Consider the following 20,502-nt stretch of genomic DNA (forward strand, 5'->3'; position numbering starts at 1 on the left):
GGACTAACAATATAGGCAGAAATTCCAGCAGGGCCTGCACATTTCTTAGGACAAATGTGTTTAAAATAGTTGTTGATCTGGTTTGCATCAATCAACAACTTATCTTTGATAATACCAGAAGAAGACTCCATAACACTAATGCTATTCTCAAAAATATGTTCGCTCTTCTCAAATCTTAAGTAAAAATTGTTTAAATCAATGGCTTTCTGTAAGTCATCAAGAGTAGATACAAAGTTCCTTGAGGGCTGCATATTAGTTATAGATTTCATAGAATCCCAAAGCTGTTTAGGATTAGACATGCCGAGCTGACCAACAGAAAGCTATTTGATTTGAAAGGGACTTCTGTTGAGCTGTACACACTTCTGATTATGCTGTATATTGCTATGCTATTGACTACTCAACAGGCGGCCCGCGGGCCGCATCCGGCCCATCGGCATTCATTTTATGGCCCGCGTCATGCAAAAGATGAACGCACTTTTTTAATAATTTGAGCTCAAAAGTTGCGCGAGTATTAGACAGTGTGATTTATATCTATGTATATTGCGGACGGACGATAATCCGTTGGTCGATTAATAAAAAAATAACATTCATCATCGTCATTCTGATGTGTGTGGAATGTTTAGTGAGATTTTATTTAGTTACTTTATATCTCGAAATGTACCATTAACTTGCTAAGCGCAACAATAGTAAAACAAGCGGTAAAACTGTCAGGCAACTTGTGTGTGCGGCGCGCAAGCTCGTGCATTCAGAGCTGCGCACTATATCACAGCTGATTCGCGTGACGTTAGAGCTGATCCGCGCATCTCTAGTGTAGTGTGTAATTGGCCGATGATCCTCTTAACAGCATGAAAAACAAAACTTATTTTCAAATTGTAAATGGGTTATAAACGTAGCAAAAAAGCGCTCCTATTATTACAATTACGAGCTGTCTATACGTCAATACGTACACGACACTCTTGCAAACCTCAGTTTAACCGGCAGTTTAGTTCGGAACGGGGCACGGCTCGCAAGAAAAAATTATTTAAGCTGCTTTTGAGCGAATTCTGACAAACTTAAAAGTTAGATGTAGCCTACTGGGATAATAGTTAATATTAATAATAGCCTTATAAATTTGTAAATTGACCCTGTATAATGTAATCTAAAGAAAACATATAATATTGAACATTTGATGTAGCCTAGGCTAATAAGCCTATATTAAGTTGATGAGGCCTAATCAATAATTGTTAAACATTTAAATATAAAGATAATATATGGAGAACTCTTTTTAAAAACGCGATAAACGCCATTTTTAAAGAAAGGTTTGTGCTTTCTGTTTGAGGTCTCTGTGAAAGTCCGCTTTCAGAGCGCTCACGTCCGTGATGGAGAACTGTCACGTAACATTGTTTTTTCCTCATAAATGCAAACACGAAAAATAAAATTTGTATTTTTGGACGGTGGATTTATAGCATTTTGGGGGAAAAATTGATGGAATAGCGTTTTGAAAAAAAAAAAACTTTGAATTTATCATCAACAATACTGTTGTTTGATTTAATAATCATTGTTAGACATGTTCAGACTGAGCAAAAGAGAGAGAAAAAAACAGGAAAAAAAAAACATTTTAACAGGATAAATTGAATAAATTGAATATTCACAAAATGTGTGGGTCTAGGTAAAAAAAAGTTATTTTCCTGAAAACTATGCAAATGGAATTATCGCGTTTTGGAAAAGAGCTCCTCATATACTCTGAGTATACTTTTTAAAACTACTTCATGTTAATCTACCTTTTTGTTCCAGAATTGTAAATTTTTACCATTTTTATTTTCATGTTCAGTATTATTTTAAATTGGACTAAGACTAGCAAGACTTACCTTGCAAGGAGGTTTTTAATACTCTGTTTGAGTATCTTTTTTTTCTTTTTCTTTTTGCTTTAATAATTAATATTGCTAGAAAACTGTTAATCCACTTTTTGTTCCATATTTTTTATTTTTATGTTCAGTATTAGCATACTTTAAATAGGACAAAGACTAGCAAGACTTACCTAGCAAGGTTTTTTAATACTATGAGTATGAACTCTCTTTTTTTGCATTAATATTGCAAGAAAATTATTATCCAGATAATTTTTTTTTATTTTATGTTCAGTATTACTTTAAATAGAACAAAGACTAGCAAGACTTATAGCAAGATAGGGAATAAACTGAATTTCTATATAAGTAAAAACTGTAAATATTGTCATAAATAAAGTTTTACGATGCAAGTTGTAATTTGTGGCCCTTCACATTTAATATGGTTTAAATGTGGCCCCCTTGGCATCTGAACTTGAGTACCCCTGGACTAGGGATTGCTTGTTTTTTTTTTTTTTTTTGCCAGCACAATTTCTAATCTACTATATGACCACACCTCAATGCGACCATAATTTGGCTATATTTTAAAACACGCAGCAGTTTCATAATTCACTTTTGAGGCACAGTATCCCAGCTAACAATATGTTCAAAGAACATTTTTCTAATCTTCCCGTTTAGTTATAGAAATTATATTTCTGAATGTTCTGGGTTTTTTTTTTTTTTTTTACGTTCAAAAACCTATCATTAATTACTCAGTCTCATGTCATTCCAAACCTGTAAGACTTTCGTTCATCTTCGGAACACAAATGAAGATATTTTTAATAAAATCTGACAAGCTTTCTGTCCCTCCATTGACAGCTACGCAACTACCACTTTGACGCTTCAAAAAGTTCATAAAGAGATCGTAAAAACTAATCCATATGAATCGATTGGTTTAGTCCAAATTTTCTGAAGAGACAATTAAGATCGCTTTATATGATGAACATATTGAATTTAGACTTTTATTCACATATAAACATTCATAAACTCACACATCAGTTGTGGAAGCTCAAGCATGTTCGCTTGACGTGAGAGAACCAATGAGGTCGTGTTACACAACACGTTTGAGTTTCCGCAAGTACCAATGAGGTTCAATCTTGTGTTACTCAGCACGTTTGAGCTTCAGCAAGAACCAATGAGGTTCATTCTCGTGTTACATGTTTGTGCTTCCGCAAGAGGTTTGTTCTAATGCATCAAGCAGGTTCGGTTAAGCTTGTTCTCTAAACTATTGGAAACAAACTATTTTTTTAAAAATAGATGAAAGTCCAACTAAAATGTTTCAGAGAAATGTTATATCAATGTATAGCCTAATTAATGTTGTTGAGCTAATGTTGAGAAAGCTATGAAAGAGCAGAGAACTTTGAACGAACATTCTATTATCGTTAATGACCTTACCTAATGTTAGCCAAAGTTCTGAGAGTGTTCCCTTTTAGCTGGGATGACCGTGTCATTAGGGTTAGGTTTAAGGGTTAGGGTGGTCCGAGGACCCTATTGCAATTACTCCGTTTATGTATGTTGCTTGTAGAACTAAAATTAAAATAATCAACAAAATGAATATTATAGCCTTTGCAGTTAATATTTTAATTGGTTACAGTTTAATACTGGCATAAGTTTAATACTGAGAAGTTTAAATTAGCAATGTTGCTATTATCTAGCTTGTTTATATTTTGTATCTTTTATACTATAATGTTCATTAATGTGTATTGTCCCTATCAGGTAAACAAATAAATTACAGTGGAGGTGAATGGAATATCAATACAGCGCTGCCTTACAAACATTGTACCTAGCCTACTGTAGTAGAAGTAGTTGCATAATTTTCTTTTAAAAAAAAGAAAAGAAATGCGTTTGCCCCGCCTGTGATTGGTTGTTTTCTGTTCTATTTCCCTTCCCTCTCGACTTTCAGACGGTCCGATCTTTCGAGTGATCAGGAAATTAGGAAAATAAGCAACGGCTTTCGTCTCTATAGCGAGAACGTATGACATGTTTTCTTGTTTTCCCGTCAGCGTGTCCTTCTCAGGACATCTGTAACCAGGAAGTAAAAGTCTCTGTTAGTCCTCGATCAGTTGTGTGCAATACGTGCTTTAAAATCAGGACTGTAAATCAGTAAATGTGGAACCTACCGTGACTTGATTCATGTCAGAGCTCGGTCTGCATGGTCATGTTGAGGCATTACGTGAATGTCCTGCTGATATGACATGGTAAGTGCCTATGTTTTTATTTACAAAAGTAAAGTGGATTGCGAGACGTGACAACAACTGTCTGTTGAACCTGCAATAACGTTACAAATGTTGCCGCTTGTAAACTATGGGAATTAATTTCAGCACGGTGTGTGTTTGAGGGGATTTTAATATAACGTTACTGCAACTGTCGAGGCGTCGTCTGAAGGTTATATAATAGACAACTCGAGCGCTTTACAAACTTCTGCTGTCATTATAATGTTTTAAACAGTCATTCAGCAGCTGAATATAACCAACGCGATTCCAGAGGCTGTGAAATCTGTGCAGACCTTGTAAAAACCAGTCAGTCCAGTCGTTTGAGGTTGATTAACTTTAACCCAGTGCCCCTTCACTGGCTTATCTTATTTGAGTCGGTATTAATGTAGGCTAGGCTACTCTATTATCACAATAATTTCTCGAGCTCATTTAGTCGCAGAAGTTGATTCACAGTCACGCAGAAGTTAAGTGCTTAATGTGTGGATTATAATGTGTGGTATAGCCTATATAAAATGCTATCACAATCATGTAGGCAGCAGAAGCTCTTCATAACAGCTGTGTTGATATTTGTGTGTCATATTGTGTAATATTGCATTTATACATCACTTAAAGTTATTATAAATAGCCTACTCATTAGGGCTACATTAAATTAGAATCCTATAAGCCAGAAAGGGTTTATTTTGCAGTAGTGATCCTGCTTATTGGATATAGGCTACTTACCAAACATGCACATGAAAAATTTGAGGTAACTATATATTATTTTACAGCTTCTGCTAAGAAAAAAAAGCCCATTACATTATAGCAATCAGCCTAGCCTAATAATATAAAGCTGTGATGAACGTAGTATTATTATTATTAATCTGTAACACTGTTCTTCTTCTATTAAAAAGGGATAGTTCACCCATTTACTCACAATTTACTCACCCTCATGTCATTCCTAAACTTTGAGTATATTCTGTGGAACATAAGATTTTTGTAATTTATTTATTTTTGTCCATACAAAGTCAGTCAGTAGGCTCTATGTTAGTTGTTGTTCTCAACCTATCTTACTTGGTTTTCCACTGAAGAATGTAAGCCATACAGGTTTGGAACAACGTGGGTGAGTAAATGATGACAGACTTTTCATTTTGGCGTGATCTATCCAATTAAGCTCTCATTCATCAGCTATTTGTGTCTCTTCTGGTTCCTTAATCTTACACTGGAAAAACAGGAAAACACATGTTGTCCAATTTACTCAATCATATTATTTGCGATCTACACAAAATAAAATTGTGTTTCTCTTCTAAACTTGATTTCTTTGCGTTCGATTAATGTACTAATTCTCCAAAATGTGTAATCTTGATTAAATTATTTTAGGGTTAATGTAAACCAATCAATACTAGAAAATTACTTGTGCTGAAATTTTGTTTCCCAGCTTGCTTTATTGCTTGGGACTTAAGGAGGAGAGTCCAAAAAATATTGAAAGTGTTATTTTAAGTGCTTTTAGCAAGATGAGAAAAGGGGGGCATGTTATGTTGGAATTATTAGGCTGTGGGCTGATACAGCACATGTTATTACTGCTTAGCTCAAAGGGCATTTCATGCTTAGCATTTAGAATGTTAATATGTGCTTTTGCTATAGCTATGCGTTTGGAAGCTAGTTGGTACGTTCTTATAATTCAGTTATATGACACAAAAATATTAATCATGTTAGGGAACCATATTAAAATCATTTTGAGACTACATAATTGGGTTACTTAAAAACTACATGATGTTGAAATTATGTGAACAAATTATGTTTGTTTAACTTAAAGGAGAACTCCGGTCAATTTTAACATTGAGCTCATTTTTTTGTAAATTTGGAGTGCTGTCAATACAGAGAACAACGACAAAAATCGGTGTTGCCTACACCGAGTTATTCTATTTTTAAAATTTGCACCCTGTTGACTTCAATGGGGCAAGTTTTAAACCTGCTTTTAGCCTCTTAACATCCTTGATGTGTCATTACAAGTGCACAGGTCATGGGAGTGATTCCTTCGGAGTGAACGCGGGTCAAACTGACTGCAGTAGATGTGAAAGATTTATTTAGCCAGCGCACATACCTGTATTTACATCCTGTTTTCGGTCGAAGTCCATAGTAATCGATTGTTGAGTTCACGCGCATGATCATAGGTACTAAACCAATGCGTGTGAACTCGACAATCGATTACTATGGAGTTCGACCGAAAACAGGAAGTAAATACAGGTATGAGCGCTGGCTAAATAAATATAATTTTTATTCATATCTTTCACATCTACTGCAGTCAGATTGACCCGCGTTCACTCTGAAGGAATCACTCCCATGACCTGTGCACTTGTAATGACACATCAAGGATGTTAAGAGGCTAAAAGCAGGTTTAGTACTTGCCCCATTGAAGTCAACAGGGTGCAAATTTTAAAAAGAGGATAACACGGTGTAGGCAACACCGATTTTTGTCGTTGTTCTCTGTATTGACAGCACTCCAAATGTACAAAAAAATGAGCTCAATGTTAAAATTGACCAGAGTTCTCCTTTAATTGATTCATGTGGAACCGATGTAGGCTACATGATTAAATCATGTAGCCTAGCTTAAATCCAGCACACTTTTTTCAGTGAATGTGTTTGTTTTCTTGGTGTAACTGGAAACTCTGAGCTTAGAAGCTTATAAAAGAATGTTATGTTGATCATAAATTAATGCTGAAGTCTTCTAAGGCCATACTGTAGGAAACAGTTTTGAGAAGCAAGGCCTATTTGCTCACATAAATATGAGATAAACGGTGGACTGATACAAGACACGAAAGTAGCTTCAGTTATGGAGTAACTTACGAGTCCAGGCTCAATTAGTTCACAAAAAAGGATTCCAAAAGAAACCAGAGCTTTAAGCATTTTGTCACCAAAAAACACACAGAAAGCCAGACTGAAAACAATGTGTGCATATGCTCAGATTTATGTTCTGATTATATCATCATACCAGCTCAAAATATTCATTCAAACTAAAACATTTTAATGAACTAACTCTTTGCCTGAACTTTGTGTTTTAGAATAGAATGGTTGGGATTGATAACTTCTTATTTTCAGCAAAAACATATCTGTCCTCCTTTGTTTTCTTTTCCTTAAGGAATAAGAACAAATCTATAAAGATATTGGCTAGATGGCTTTTTGACACAGCTTTTGCTGTGTGAACTTCTTGTGCAGTAGAATGATGAAGTATAACATTTTACATTCAGCACAGTTCTGATTGAAGGCAACAACTTTGTATTTAGTTCTTTATTTAATTCAATTTAATTTGGTTGTTGTGGAAGAAGACCTTGTCCTGTAACGTAAGCTGACAAATGTAAGTGTTTGTGGTTATTCTCCATGATTTCTTGTGATACCAGCATCACAGCAGGTTTAGTTAATCAAACAAAAACAAAAACAAAAAAATCCCGAAACCCAGTATCTGTTAGAGTCTGTTTCAGTTAGTCTAAATCTCTGAGGAATGCTTTGTGTAGTTTGGCCTGTTTCAGACGTGTCGCCCTAGTTGCAGTTAGAACATGCTGTTCAAGTGCAGCGCTCTGTTGTTTGGACATTCAGGAAAGTTGCTTTTCCCATAGGGAAGTATGTTACTGTAATTGCCTTTCGAATACACTAAACTATATGGTAGCCTCAAGCCTGTAGATTGTACTTAAAGGGATAGTTCACCCCAAAATGTTGTCACCTTTTATTCACCCCAAACCTGTATGAGTTTCTTCCTTCTGCTGAACACAAAAAATATATATATTTTGAAGAATGTTGGTAATCAAACTGTTGACAGTAGCCATTGACTTCCAAAGTAGGAAAATATGGAAGTCAACACGTGCTGTTAGCTGTCTGGTTGCCAACATTCTTCAAAATAATCTAAAACAGAAGACATACAGGTTTGGAACAACATGAGAGTGAGTAAATGATGACAGAATTTTCATTTTTGGTTGAACTATCAAATAATGCAAATAATTGGTATGGCCCTTAAATTTGTAAAAGTTTAAAAGGAGATTAAATCCTTTGAGAGATTTTTCACTTTTTTTTTTTCTCGCTCGTTGTGACAACTAACCTCTGCCACTCCCAAACCATACCAAAGACTATAGAATTAAACTAAAGAAAAGTTACATAGTGTACCTTTAAATGAAAATTACAATGTATCAAACCACTCAGCATAATGACATGACTCGCTGCATTTTCACCTTTATTAAAGCTGGGGGATGTCATTGCAGGCTGTTAATGTTGTCCCTAATGCGATTTTAGTGAGTGTCCCTTCCCCCTACATCTCTCTCTCTCTCTCTCTCTCTCTCTCTCTCTCTCTCTCTCTCTCTCTCTCTCTCTCTCTCTGTCTTTCTCTCTTCCTCTCTCTCTTTCTCTTTGTCTTCCTGTCTCTCTCCCCCTCCCCCTCCCCCTCCCCAACAAAAGAATTTCAATAGGTTTGACAGCAGGTTATATAACACTTATTTTTGAACTTCTTGGTAATTGTAATGTATCCTAAGAATCAACAGCATTTTTAATGTCAAGATTCTTGGAATGTGTGTATAAATGCACTTAAATATAACAATGAATATTCCCTGAAATGTTTCTTTCCCAAACCCCATAATGAACAATTACGGTTAAGGTTGAACTTTTAGTCCTCAGGCGTACAGCATGATGTCATCAGAGAGCAGAGGTCTATAAATGATCAATGAAATGCAGTGTAGCACTTCAATAAGTGAATGAGCGCACAGTAGAGAGACAAGACCCTGTGAATAATGAACACTTAAATATGCTCTGTCTGCCTATGGTTAAAATTATACACAAGGAAGAAAACTTGGGTGAAGTCCGTTAAGTGTGCTTGTAATTCCACATCACATTAAAGAACTCTGTGATGTGAACAAAGACTATGTTAACATCTCAGTTGAGTCCGTCTCAATTATTCCCTCACTCACATGTGATACAGATTGACGTGACATGATGACCATGTGAAGAAGACCAATAATATCATTGAATATGATATGGATGGATGGATGGATGGATGGAAAAATTTATTTTCACACTGCAAACAATCCAGAGGGTAGTGGGTTACGGTGTTTTTAATCACAAGGGAAAGTGAATAGTGAAAGGGTGGAGGCGTAGCTAATGTGGGGATTGAGTAGATAAGAAGAAGGGTAATTGGAGCTGTGGGGAAGGAATAAAAACTTCTGCTCACATTGCATAAAGGCACAGGAAAACACTCTCAGAGAAAAGGCACATTACTTAACCAACAGGTTATTGCTCTCTGGACCCAGAGAATGAACTCATGCTGACCTTACAGAGTTCAGCTGCATGACTGTTAGCATAAAAGTCCTCCTGTGGTGAAAATCAAGCATTTAATGTTGTTTATATGTCTATGTGGTGTTTTTAATATGCTTTAAGACAAACCATGCGCAAATTCATAAGTCAACACCATTGCTGAGTATTTTCTCTTTAAAACTGCAGTGAACCTGCAAAGACAGTCTCGAAAAGTTTGAAATCACTGGTGTTTCTGACGTCACAAACTACCTTGTAACCAATCAGGTCATCGGGTGATCGTCAACGAGTGGATCTCTGAGCTGGTGTGAGGCGGGGCTAATTTGCATATTCATAGAACCGCTTATACTAAATGAAGCAAGGGTGTAGAGTTACATTCAAGCTATTTTAAGGCATGAAGAATTTTTATTCAAGGAAAAAAAAAAAAAACTTGAAATATGTCATTTTGGTGATAAAAGTCAAATTATCCTTTTTTTCCTTCGGCACCCCAACCCAATTAAACTAAACGTACATGTGTGTTTAATATTATTATGAAAATAGCATATAAATGATCAAATTGACTTAATTGACTTAAAAAAATATATATTTTATTTTTGTGTCATGTAACCACTTTTTACACCCACTGAAGTTAGCTGAGCAGCGTGTGCAACATGCCAAAGTCACATACATCCAGTCAAAGAAAATGGTATAAAATGAGAAAAACACATTTCAAGAGATTTATCATTGTAATTCTGTGTGTGTACATGTTTGTTGATTTATCATAAAACCTCAGAATGTCATTATTTTGCATTATGCTCATGATGACTGAATGATTCTGATTAGGACACCAAAGGCACTTTATAGTGATTTTGACCCATATATAAAATTAAATGTAGATGAGCAAACAACAAATAAAGCATAAACAGCAGCATGAATTTATTATGAATGCATCACAATAGGCCTAACACCGTGTCCTAAGCAGACACGCGATTAGAGGTATGTTTTCCATGTTAATCAGAGTTTTTGTCCTAACCAGCCGCGACGGCGACACGCGATGATTCTATTTTAGAAATGGTTTCTATTTATGTGACGTCGCGGCTGGACTGAAAAGCAACAATTCACCTCAGATCTTCAAAATAAATAAAAGTGAACAAGAACGTTCAAACTGTCAACTCATTGTTAACAGACAAGTGTAGTTTCAGTAAGTGATTTGAACCAATTACTTTATGTGGGAATCATTGTAACAAAACACATTTAAAGACTGATACTTAACAAATGATTTCTGTTGTGATATTCTATTTTTATATTCTAATTTGTAATTTGCTTGGACAAATGCTTCTGCTAAATGAATAAATGTAAATGTTAATTCATTACACAAAAGTCTTTGATTTGACATTTAAAATGAAATATAGAATTATTTTTTCACATTAAATTAAAATGATTAAATAAATAATTTTTAAAAACAAATTGGCTATTTTATTCAATATGATAAAAATGTAATAATAATAATAATAAGATGAAGAAAAATAAATAATAGTGAATTTTGTTATTGGACAATTCTGTTCACTTTGTGTCTTATTTTTCATCTGTAATGTGACATGAACCTTCACCCAACCCTGAATAATCATATATAGACTATATGCTGCTTCACGTAAGGTTTATAGAGGGAGTCGGACTTGACCAATGCTTAGTGGTCCCATGTGGATACCATGGCAACACATACATTCAGCTTTCTTTGGCATTGTGTGTGTGTGTGTGTATATATGTATGAGCTGTGTTCTTTCAATGGCTTATTTAGGATAAAGGTCTTGCCCTGGAGGACGCACTCCAGATTTCTGCGTTACACGGATCGTGCAAAGGGTATGTTTCCTGAACTTTGAACACCTGCTCTGTTTTACGTTTTAAAGTCACAGCCGTGACTCGCAACTAACTGTGGAATGGTTATGTGATGATTGATACATGTTTTATTCATTGTGACTTCATCATTTGAATGTTCAAACAGGTTTGTTGGGAAGGTTGTTTAGATGTTGTTATTTGTGTGAAGTGTGGATGTGATATTTGTGAGTTTAAAACACAATTGTAATGTTCATTGTCTTGTCTGAATGGAAATTAAAGAAGGCATTTATGTACAGGTGGATCATAAAATGAATGAATCAGTGTCAGGCCATTTGTCAGACCATTTAACAATTTTATCTCTTTCTTAACAGAAATGAAAAGAGTTCAAGATATTGTCATTACCACACCAGATGCTTTTGAATTTTTTTATATATATATATATATATATATATATATATATATATATAAATAGGCAAATGCAAAGTTGCTGTTTGTGAAATGAGTCGATCAAGGCAATTCAGAATATTAACATTCTGTGGCAGTGCAAATATAATTCTCTGGATATTGTTTGCTGGAGGCAGTTTCTGAGGTTGTGCAAATATTATGAGGATGTGCAATATGGTTAAGATGAAAGCAGGAGCTGGTATTAACAGTAGTGCAGTACAGTGATTGTGGTCGTAAAATTTGTACACCATAACCATCACCATATTACTTCTTCAGAGTCATTTGAAATAAATATGTAGCTAGTAGTTTATTAAACGTAGCCTATTTGTGGATGTTCGGCAGCTTTTGGTGTTCAGGTTTTTTATTTCCTATTCAGCTAATCTCTGCATGAATTCGTATTATTTGTTGACATAACAAACATATTGGTGGTAATGAGCCGTATGTGTGATTAAGTGACTTGTGCCTTGTGTTGCAGTGCTTACTTCAGATCAGGATGAGTAAAGAAATGGAGGAGCTTTCTCCCCTGGGCGACTCGGGACACGGTGATGGGTCTGAGGAAGAAACAGAGGAGGATGATGAGCCCAAAATTTGTCAAGTATGCGGTGACAAATCCACAGGCTACCACTTTAACGCCATGACCTGTGAGGGCTGCAAAGGCTTCTTCAGGTGAGTGAGCAAACCGATATTTCTCAGCTGCTGTAATTGTTGTAATTGAAGATCATTTATTCGCCTGAATGAGTATGTCGTTCCAAACCTGTATGACCCTCTTTCTTCTGTGGAAAACAAAAGGAGATATTTAGCAGAACATCTGCACTGATCTATTTTTTTTTATTAATTTTTTTACTATAAGAGAGGCTGTCAATAAAGTAGTCCATATGAACTGTGCGCTATATTTAAATCTTCTGAAGCCACATGATTAGCAATGAGAGTTTGAGTTGTCATTCACTGAGTTAGATGAGTTGAGGTTGGGAGTGTTTAAAAAGATGAGATGAACAACAGTAATAAAGTGAATAAATGAAGTGTATTTAGAATATTCAAATGAAACTTAAAACAACACAAAAAAACTAGAAAAACGTAGGCTGTTAAAAGTGTGTAGTAGTGATATTCGATTCTTGAAGTAACCAGTCGAGCCGGTTCACTAATCGAATTGAATCAAACTTTAGTTAAAGGTTGATGACGTAAGACACACAGCTGAGGTAGATCACACGACTCAAAAAGAGCCGGTTCAACCAACTGTCGAAGTTTGTCTGATGAGATAGTTTATGATACTATGTACGTAATGGTAATATTCTTATGTCTAGTTTTATTAAATAGCCCTACATTTTTATTATAACTTGGAAAATCCTGAATTTTACTATGGTTTATTGTGCATGCAGATTTTCTTTAGTTGTTAAGCGAAATCAAGGAGTTAATTCGACTGGATTATTCTTTCTATACACTTTAGACATGTAGAACATATCCGCGTTTGTGCATCAATGTCTGTAATGTGTGCTGTAGGCTACTCAATATTGGTCAGTCGTATTCGACATAAAGGATCCGCAAATGAAACCGTGACCACAAACACCATTAACCTTTAGGGAATGAAAGGCAAATATCAGCAATATGCGTTCACACAAATAACTTTATTTTAATTTTTGAATATGCGTTGACACAAATGACTTTATTTGAATGTTTCATTGATATAACATGGCATGATTGTTAGAAAAGAAATGCATAGTGACATCATTGCGTAAGGAACCGATGAATCGTTTTTTTTAACTGGTTCTTCGAAACGAACTGTCCAAAAGAACCGGTTCGCGGAAATGAAATCGGACTTTACATCATCAGGCTGGAGTCCATTTGCATCCAGCAAGTGAGTGATCACCAGTTAGTTGTTGTGTCTGTGACCTCCGTTTGACTGGCATCCTGCCTCCTTTATGCTGGTCTACTTCCTGTTTCCTGTCATGTGAGTGATCAGACCCAGTAACATTTAAATGCATACACATGTAAAATGATAAGAGGACAAAAAAGACAACATTTTCACCTATTAAAACTCTAATATACATAAAATTATTATAAAATATAAAGTGGTTACAAAACAAGTGTCTTATGTGACACTGTTAAAACTGAACTGGATTAATATCTCCTATTGTTTATAAGTTTGGAACGCCTTGAGAGCGAGTAAATTGTGACATAATTTTAATTTGTGGGTTAACTATCCCTTTAACTCAACCAGTAGGAACAAAACAAGGACATCAGGGATTTGTTTATTAAAATGTATGCGTCTTAATGTTTTTTTTCTCCTCCGTTTTTTTCAAAATTGTTAGGGTTAGGGTTAGGCTCCTCCTAAACAGAAAATGTGAAATATGACCTTCAGGATGTACACAGAGCTTTTAAAAACTGTTCAATCATCATTCCGTTTTTGATTGTTGTGATTTGGATCAAAATTGTGAAAGCAAACTTGAAAAGAGAAAATAATTATAGGGTAGGGTAGCAAATTTTGTGACCAACCCACACGCATCACAACAAACTTTGTGCGTTCAACTGCATTCATACAGTAATTGTTTGTTTCCCAGGGTGCTTTCAGCATATTTAAAAAATGTGAACAATGCTGGTGTCACAGTGGGGTGGCGGCAATAAAGCGCACAGCAATATATACAGTGAGGAAAATAAGTATTTGAACACCCTGCTATTTTGCACGTTCTCCCACTTAGAAATCATGGAGGGGTCTGAAATTGTCATCGCAGGTGCATGTCCACTGTGAGAGACATAATCTAAAAAAAAAAAATCCAGAAATCACAATGTATGATTTTTTAACTATTTATTTGTATGATACAGCTGCAAATAAGTATTTGAACACCTGAGAAAATCAATGTTAATATTTGGTACAGTAGCCTTTGTTTGCAATTACAGAGGTCAAACGTTTCCTGTAGTTTTTCACCAGGTTTGCACACACTGCAGGAGGGATTTTGGCCCACTCCTCCACACAGATCTTCTCTAGATCAGTCAGGTTTCTGGGCTGTCGCTGAGAAACACAGAGTTTGAGCTCCCTCCAAAGATTCTCTATTGGGTTTAGGTCTGGAGACTGGCTAGGCCACGCCAGAACCTGGATATGCTTCTTACAGAGCCACTCCTTGGTTATCCTGGCTGTGTGCTTCGGGTCATTGTCATGTTGGAAGACCCAGCCTCGACCCATCTTCAATGCTCTAACTGAGGGAAGGAGGTTGTTCCCCAAAATCTCGCAATACATGGCCCCGGTCATCCTCTCCTTAATACAGTGCAGTCGCCCTGTCCCATGTGCAGAAAAACACCCCCAAAGCATGATGCTACCACCCCCATGCTTCACAGTTAGGGATGGTGTTCTTGGGATGGTACTCATCATTTCTCCCATGACTCCTCTGGATCATCCAAATGGTCATTGGCAAACTTAAGACGGGCCTTGACATGTGCTGGTTTAAGCAGGGGAACCTTCCGTGCCATGCATGATTTCAAACCATGACGTCTTAGTGTATTACCAACAGTAACCTTGGAAACGGTGGTCCCAGCTCTTTTCAGGTCATTGACCAGCTCCTCCCGTGTAGTTCTGGGCTGATTTCTCACCTTTCTTAGGATCATTGAGACCCCACGAGGTGAGATCTTGCATGGAGCCCCAGTCCGAGGGAGATTGACAGTCATGTTTAGCTTCTTTCATTTTCTAATGATTGCTCCAACAGTGGACCTTTTTTCACCAAGCTGCTTGGCAATTTCCCCGTAGCCCTTTCCAGCCTTGTGGAGGTGTACAATTTTGTCTCTAGTGTCTTTGGACAGCTCTTTGGTCTTGGCCATGTTAGTAGTTGGATTCTTACTGATTGTATGGGGTGGACAGGTGTCTTTATGCAGCTAACGACCTCAAACAGGTGCATCTAATTTAGGATAATAAATGGAGTGGAGGTGGACATTTTAAAGGCAGACTAACAGGTCTTTGAGGGTCAGAATTCTAGCTGATAGACAGGTGTTCAAATACTTATTTGCAGCTGTATCATACAAATAAATAGTTAAAAAATCATATATTGTGATTTCTGGATTTTTTTTTTTTTAGATTATGTCTCTCACAGTGGACATGCACCTACGATGACAATTTCAGACCCCTCCATGATTTCCAAGTGGGAGAACTTGCAAAATAGCAGGGTGTTCAAATACTTATTTTCCTCACTGTATTTGTACAAATAAAATATTTTTCAAAAAACAATTTAAGAAACCCGTTCATTTTGTCATAATTACTAGACAGCAGGGTCAGCACTTAAAGGAATAGCTCACCCAAAAATAACAATTCTGTCATCATTTACTGTGGTTTATTCTGTGGAACACATATTTTGAAGAATGTGGGTGTTTTGCGCATACAATGAAAGTCAAATTGGTATAGTGGTATTGTAACGATCACCAGCTGGAGTTGCCCTTGAGAGCCACCAGAGGGCACTCCACATAAGACTATCATCCACTCTCAAACTACATTTCCCAGAACTCACTGTCTGGACTCATTATCACTTATCACTTTCACCTGTACCTCATTCACTGATTGCATTCACCTGTGTCTCATCATCCTGTTAGTCTCAGTCTATATATACCTTGTTCATTCATTCACTCACCGCGAAGTCTTGTTAAGTGTTACACTGCATTTCTGAGCGTTTCCCTGGTTTTCTTGTTTCTTGGTTCTTTTGATATCTTGCCCTGTTCCCTGGATTACTCTCTTGCCTCTGGTCCCTGGATTACTCTCTTGCCTCTGGTCCCTGCCTGCCTGCCTGCCTGCCTGTTTGTTTGTTTTGTTTGTTTTGACTGCCTGCCTGTGTATGACCCTAGCCTGTACATTGGATTACGCCTCTGGATTGCCCCAGCCAATAAAGCTGCATTTGGATCTAAACTTCGTGTCTCGGAGCGGTACGTGACAGGTATTTTGGACCCCATTGACTTTCATGGTATGGACAAAAACAAATTGTGTTGAAATGTTCTTCAAGATATCTTCTGTGGTCCACAGACAGCGGGTCATGCAGGTTTGTAACGAAATGCCGGTGAGGAAATTATTAATTTTTGGATGAACTATTACTTTAACCAGGGCTTGGGAGGCATAAATGCCACTGAAAGGTCAAACAGTCCTTGTAGCATTCCTCAATTTATTACATTTAATTGAAGCATTTGACAAATAGACATGGACAGCACGCAGTCTGTCCTGTGGTTAGAAAAAATAATTTGCCCTTTAATTAAGTTAATGACTGACACTGGTAGACAGTCGTGCAAGTATCTTGTGGCATCTATTTATTCTACAGTCAGTGCATCAGTTTGATTCACTTTGTGTTTGTGTGTTCCTGTTGTAAGGCGCGCCATGAAGCGACCCGCACAGCTCAGCTGCCCGTTTCAGAATGCCTGCGTCATCACCAAGAGCAACAGGAGACAGTGCCAGTCCTGCCGTCTCCAGAAATGCCTCTCAATCGGCATGAAGAGGGAGCGTAAGTTTAACTGAGTCCTACTTTTCATGTTCCCTAACTGATAGCTGCTCTCACACAGAGCATATTGTTCACACACCACTTTAGCCATTTCATTTTCCCAAGGACCTTCATGGCAAATTAAAACAATGAGAGTGTCATATTCTGTTATGAAATAGCAGCATCAACCTGATTAAAGACACAAATGTTCGATTAATGGTTATATTTATCATCCTAATAATAGTAGAATGATGAATGGTTCTTCCCCCAGATAATTTGTTCTAGATTGGATGAGTCTCTAGACTGCCTACGGTTGTCAAGCCGTTTTAATCTAAAATTGTGCGTTAACCAGAATTTAACATGTTTAAATATGTTCTGCAGATGTACCTTATCACTTAAGCCTGTTAGCCATATTTCATGTTCTTGTAGTAATATAGGGGTGTAACAACACGATTCGATACATATCACGATACGATATTATTGTGATACTTCAAGACATATGGTAAAAGGTTAACAAAAAAATTACTGTTTCTTAAAATGGTAAATTTGGTGTTACATTGTGGGTGTAAATGAATATGCTTGGACTTGGTGCTGATAACCCAATGCACAGGACAATGGTGACACCAGAATAAAAATATTCATTATTCTGAAGCTGAAAATACAGAATTATTTTAGATGAATATGCTTGCACTCTTTCACTGACTAGATATATCTAAAATAATGTAGCATGTGACATGTGGCATTATCAGGACCCACAAATATTCCCCCATTATTATTCATTATATTCAACAGTATATATAGTAGATTAATGTAGTACTGACACTGAAACTCTGTAAACTTGAATTTGGTTGCATTTTTGTATTGCGATATATTGTGACACGATATATTGTTACACTCCTAATGTATAATATATTAAGCATGTTTAATGTATAATACAAATGGTTTTATTCATCAGGGATGCATTAAACTAATCAAAAGTGACAGAAAATACATTTATAATGTTTCAAAATAAGACTGTAAAATCGATTAATCGTGATTTGTATAAATATTTGTATAAATATATACTGTGTGTATATACAGTATACACACAGAAATATATATATATATATATATATATATATATATATACACACACATATTATGTAAACAGACTTTTGTTAGATGAAATTAATCGAGATTAATCGATTTTACAGTCCTATTACAAAAGATTTCTGCTTCAGATAAATACTGTTCTTTTGAACTTTCTAATTGTCAAAGATATTAAGCAGCAGATATTAATCTACATTGTGTAAACTTCACTATGATTCCTGTGGTTCTGTTCCTCAGTGATCATGTCGGATGAGGCCGTGGAGAAGCGGAGGATGCAGATCAAGAGAAAGAGGATGCATGAGGAGCCCGTAATTCTCTCTCCTCAACAGGAAGCTGTCATACAGGAGCTGCTCATAGCACATCAAAAGACCTTTGACATGACTTGCGCCCAATTCATTCAGTTCCGGGTAACATATTTACCTTATTTAGTTTGTCGGATTGAGATCCTGACCAATGTATGTTCTAGGGCAGTGGTTCCCAAACCTGTCCTGGAGGACCACCAACACTGCACGTTTTCTTTTTCTCCCTAGTCAAACACACCTGATTCAACTCATCAGCTCATTATCACATGGGTTAATGAGCTGATGAGTTGAATCAGGTGTGTTTGACAAGGGAGAAAAAGAAAACGTGCAGTGTTGGTGGTCCTCCAGGACAGGTTTGGGAACCACTGTTCTAGGGGTTGCACAGACTAGTCGACTTTAATGCTCTGCCATGATGCTTTAAAGGAACACTCCACCGTTTTTTCATATTAAACTGTTATTCCCTTAACTAAGACGAGTTGATACATACCTCTCTCGTCTCAGTGCATGCACTCAATCGCTCTGGTGCGCGGCGCCACTTTGATAGCACTTAGCTTAGCCCAGTTCATTCATTAGGGACCAAACATCTGTTTAATGTGTATGTTAAGGGAATAACATAGTTTAATATGAAAAAACGGTGGAGTGTTCCTTTAAGCTTGACATTGACTAGTTGCTGATCATGGCCTATAGAGGGCGCAACAGGATAATAAATCTTTGAAGTCCACTTTTACGCTCTGTTTCCAACAGTTAAAATGAGAAATAAATGCATACTCCGAGAGCTTTCCACAAGATATGTTTGATTATACCATCTGGATGCTCAAAGTTGATCGGGGGAATGCAGGTTTTAAACAGCTTATTGTACACATTGTAAGTTAATCGCTGTTCTAAACTAATGTGTGCTGCATTGTAACACAAACAAACACATAAAGACAATAGCTCACACATCACAAGCAGATCGCGCGCACACAGAATCATTCAGGAGCGCAGAAATGCATTGTCAACAGTGTTCTGTAATTTATTAATAAAATAGCTTAGAAACTGAAAAGTTGAAAATTTTACAATTTTATGCTCAAAATGAGCTCATTTCGAATTTGATTCCTGCTACAGGTCTCTAAATAGTTGGGACGGGGGCATGTTTACCATGGTGTAGCATCTCCTCTTCTTTTCAAAACAGTTTAAAGACGTCTGGGCATCAAGGTTATGAGTTGCTGGAGTTTTGGTGTTGGAATTTGGTCCCATTCTTGCCTTATATAGATTTCCAGCTGCTGAGTTTGTGGTCATCTTTGACGTATTTTTCGTTTAGTGATGCAACAAATGTTCTCTATCTAAGATCTACTTCCTGGTAGAAGTAATTCACACGCAATTGCTCTCTCACTAAAGCATTCCTATAAATGTGATCTTTACTGTGCTACTTTATCTATATCTGATTTAGAACGAGCAGAAACCTGTGAGAAATATAACGACCCGAAGCCAAAAGAAATGATAAAAATAAGCTGTTATGCAGGAGCAATATCCTTGTAGGCAGCGCTGTGTCATATGCCATAGCTGTGTTCGAGTCTCAAGCTCGAAGTTCAGGCTTATTTGTTCATTAATGACGTAATCAGCAACTAGTCGACTTGACTTTACTCACATAAATGTCGACTTAAAAATACTTGAAGTCCTTCAACCCCCAGTATCTACTGAAATACATCTTTATGAGTACTGTCAGTCTTTATCAGTGGTTTTATGTCTGCAGCCTTTAGATCGGGATCAAAAATCCAGTACAGTGGAGTACAGTGGAGAACCAAAAACCAGCAGATACTCTTACACAAGCATGCATAAATCACCGCCTGAAGATGCAGTGCAGCGGACCGCCAACTTCACCTCCCCCTCATCCCCTTCCTCCAGTTCTCAGAGTCTTGAAAATAAAGAGAGGAAGTGGCATAAAGGTGCCATTTTCACCTCTTTGCCACATTTTACAGACCTCACCACGTACATGATCAAGAATGTAATCAACTTCAGCAAGATGCTTGCAATGTTCAGGTGAATACAGGCCCTCTTACACCTGATATAAAGATTCATCATTGGTGGTTCGGTCACATGT

At 36.7% G+C, this 20,502-nt stretch overlaps 1 protein-coding gene across 3 annotated transcripts in view; it reads left to right on the forward strand.

The window, feature by feature from the left end:
- The first annotated feature begins 3,629 nt into the window (after window positions 1–3,629).
- Window positions 3,630–20,502, forward strand: part of nr1i2 (nuclear receptor subfamily 1, group I, member 2) — a 29,402-nt gene continuing 12,529 nt past the window's right edge. The window contains exons 1-6 of one of the 3 annotated variants that reach the window (XM_079880888.1): window positions 3,759–4,057; window positions 11,115–11,176; window positions 12,072–12,262; window positions 16,925–17,055; window positions 18,358–18,527; window positions 20,155–20,441. In XM_079880888.1, the coding sequence (XP_079737014.1) occupies window positions 12,090–12,262; window positions 16,925–17,055; window positions 18,358–18,527; window positions 20,155–20,441 (761 nt within the window). In that variant the 5' untranslated portion in view covers window positions 3,759–4,057; window positions 11,115–11,176; window positions 12,072–12,089. Of the gene's footprint in view, window positions 4,058–11,114; window positions 11,177–12,071; window positions 12,263–16,924; window positions 17,056–18,357; window positions 18,528–20,154; window positions 20,442–20,502 lie in introns of all 3 variants that reach the window. The other 2 variants (XM_079880889.1, XR_013822245.1) reach the window with 2 other exon arrangements.

This window comes from Squalius cephalus (assembly GCF_949319135.1).
Source record: "Squalius cephalus genome assembly, chromosome: 9".
Taxonomy (NCBI): Eukaryota; Metazoa; Chordata; class Actinopteri; order Cypriniformes; family Leuciscidae; genus Squalius; species Squalius cephalus.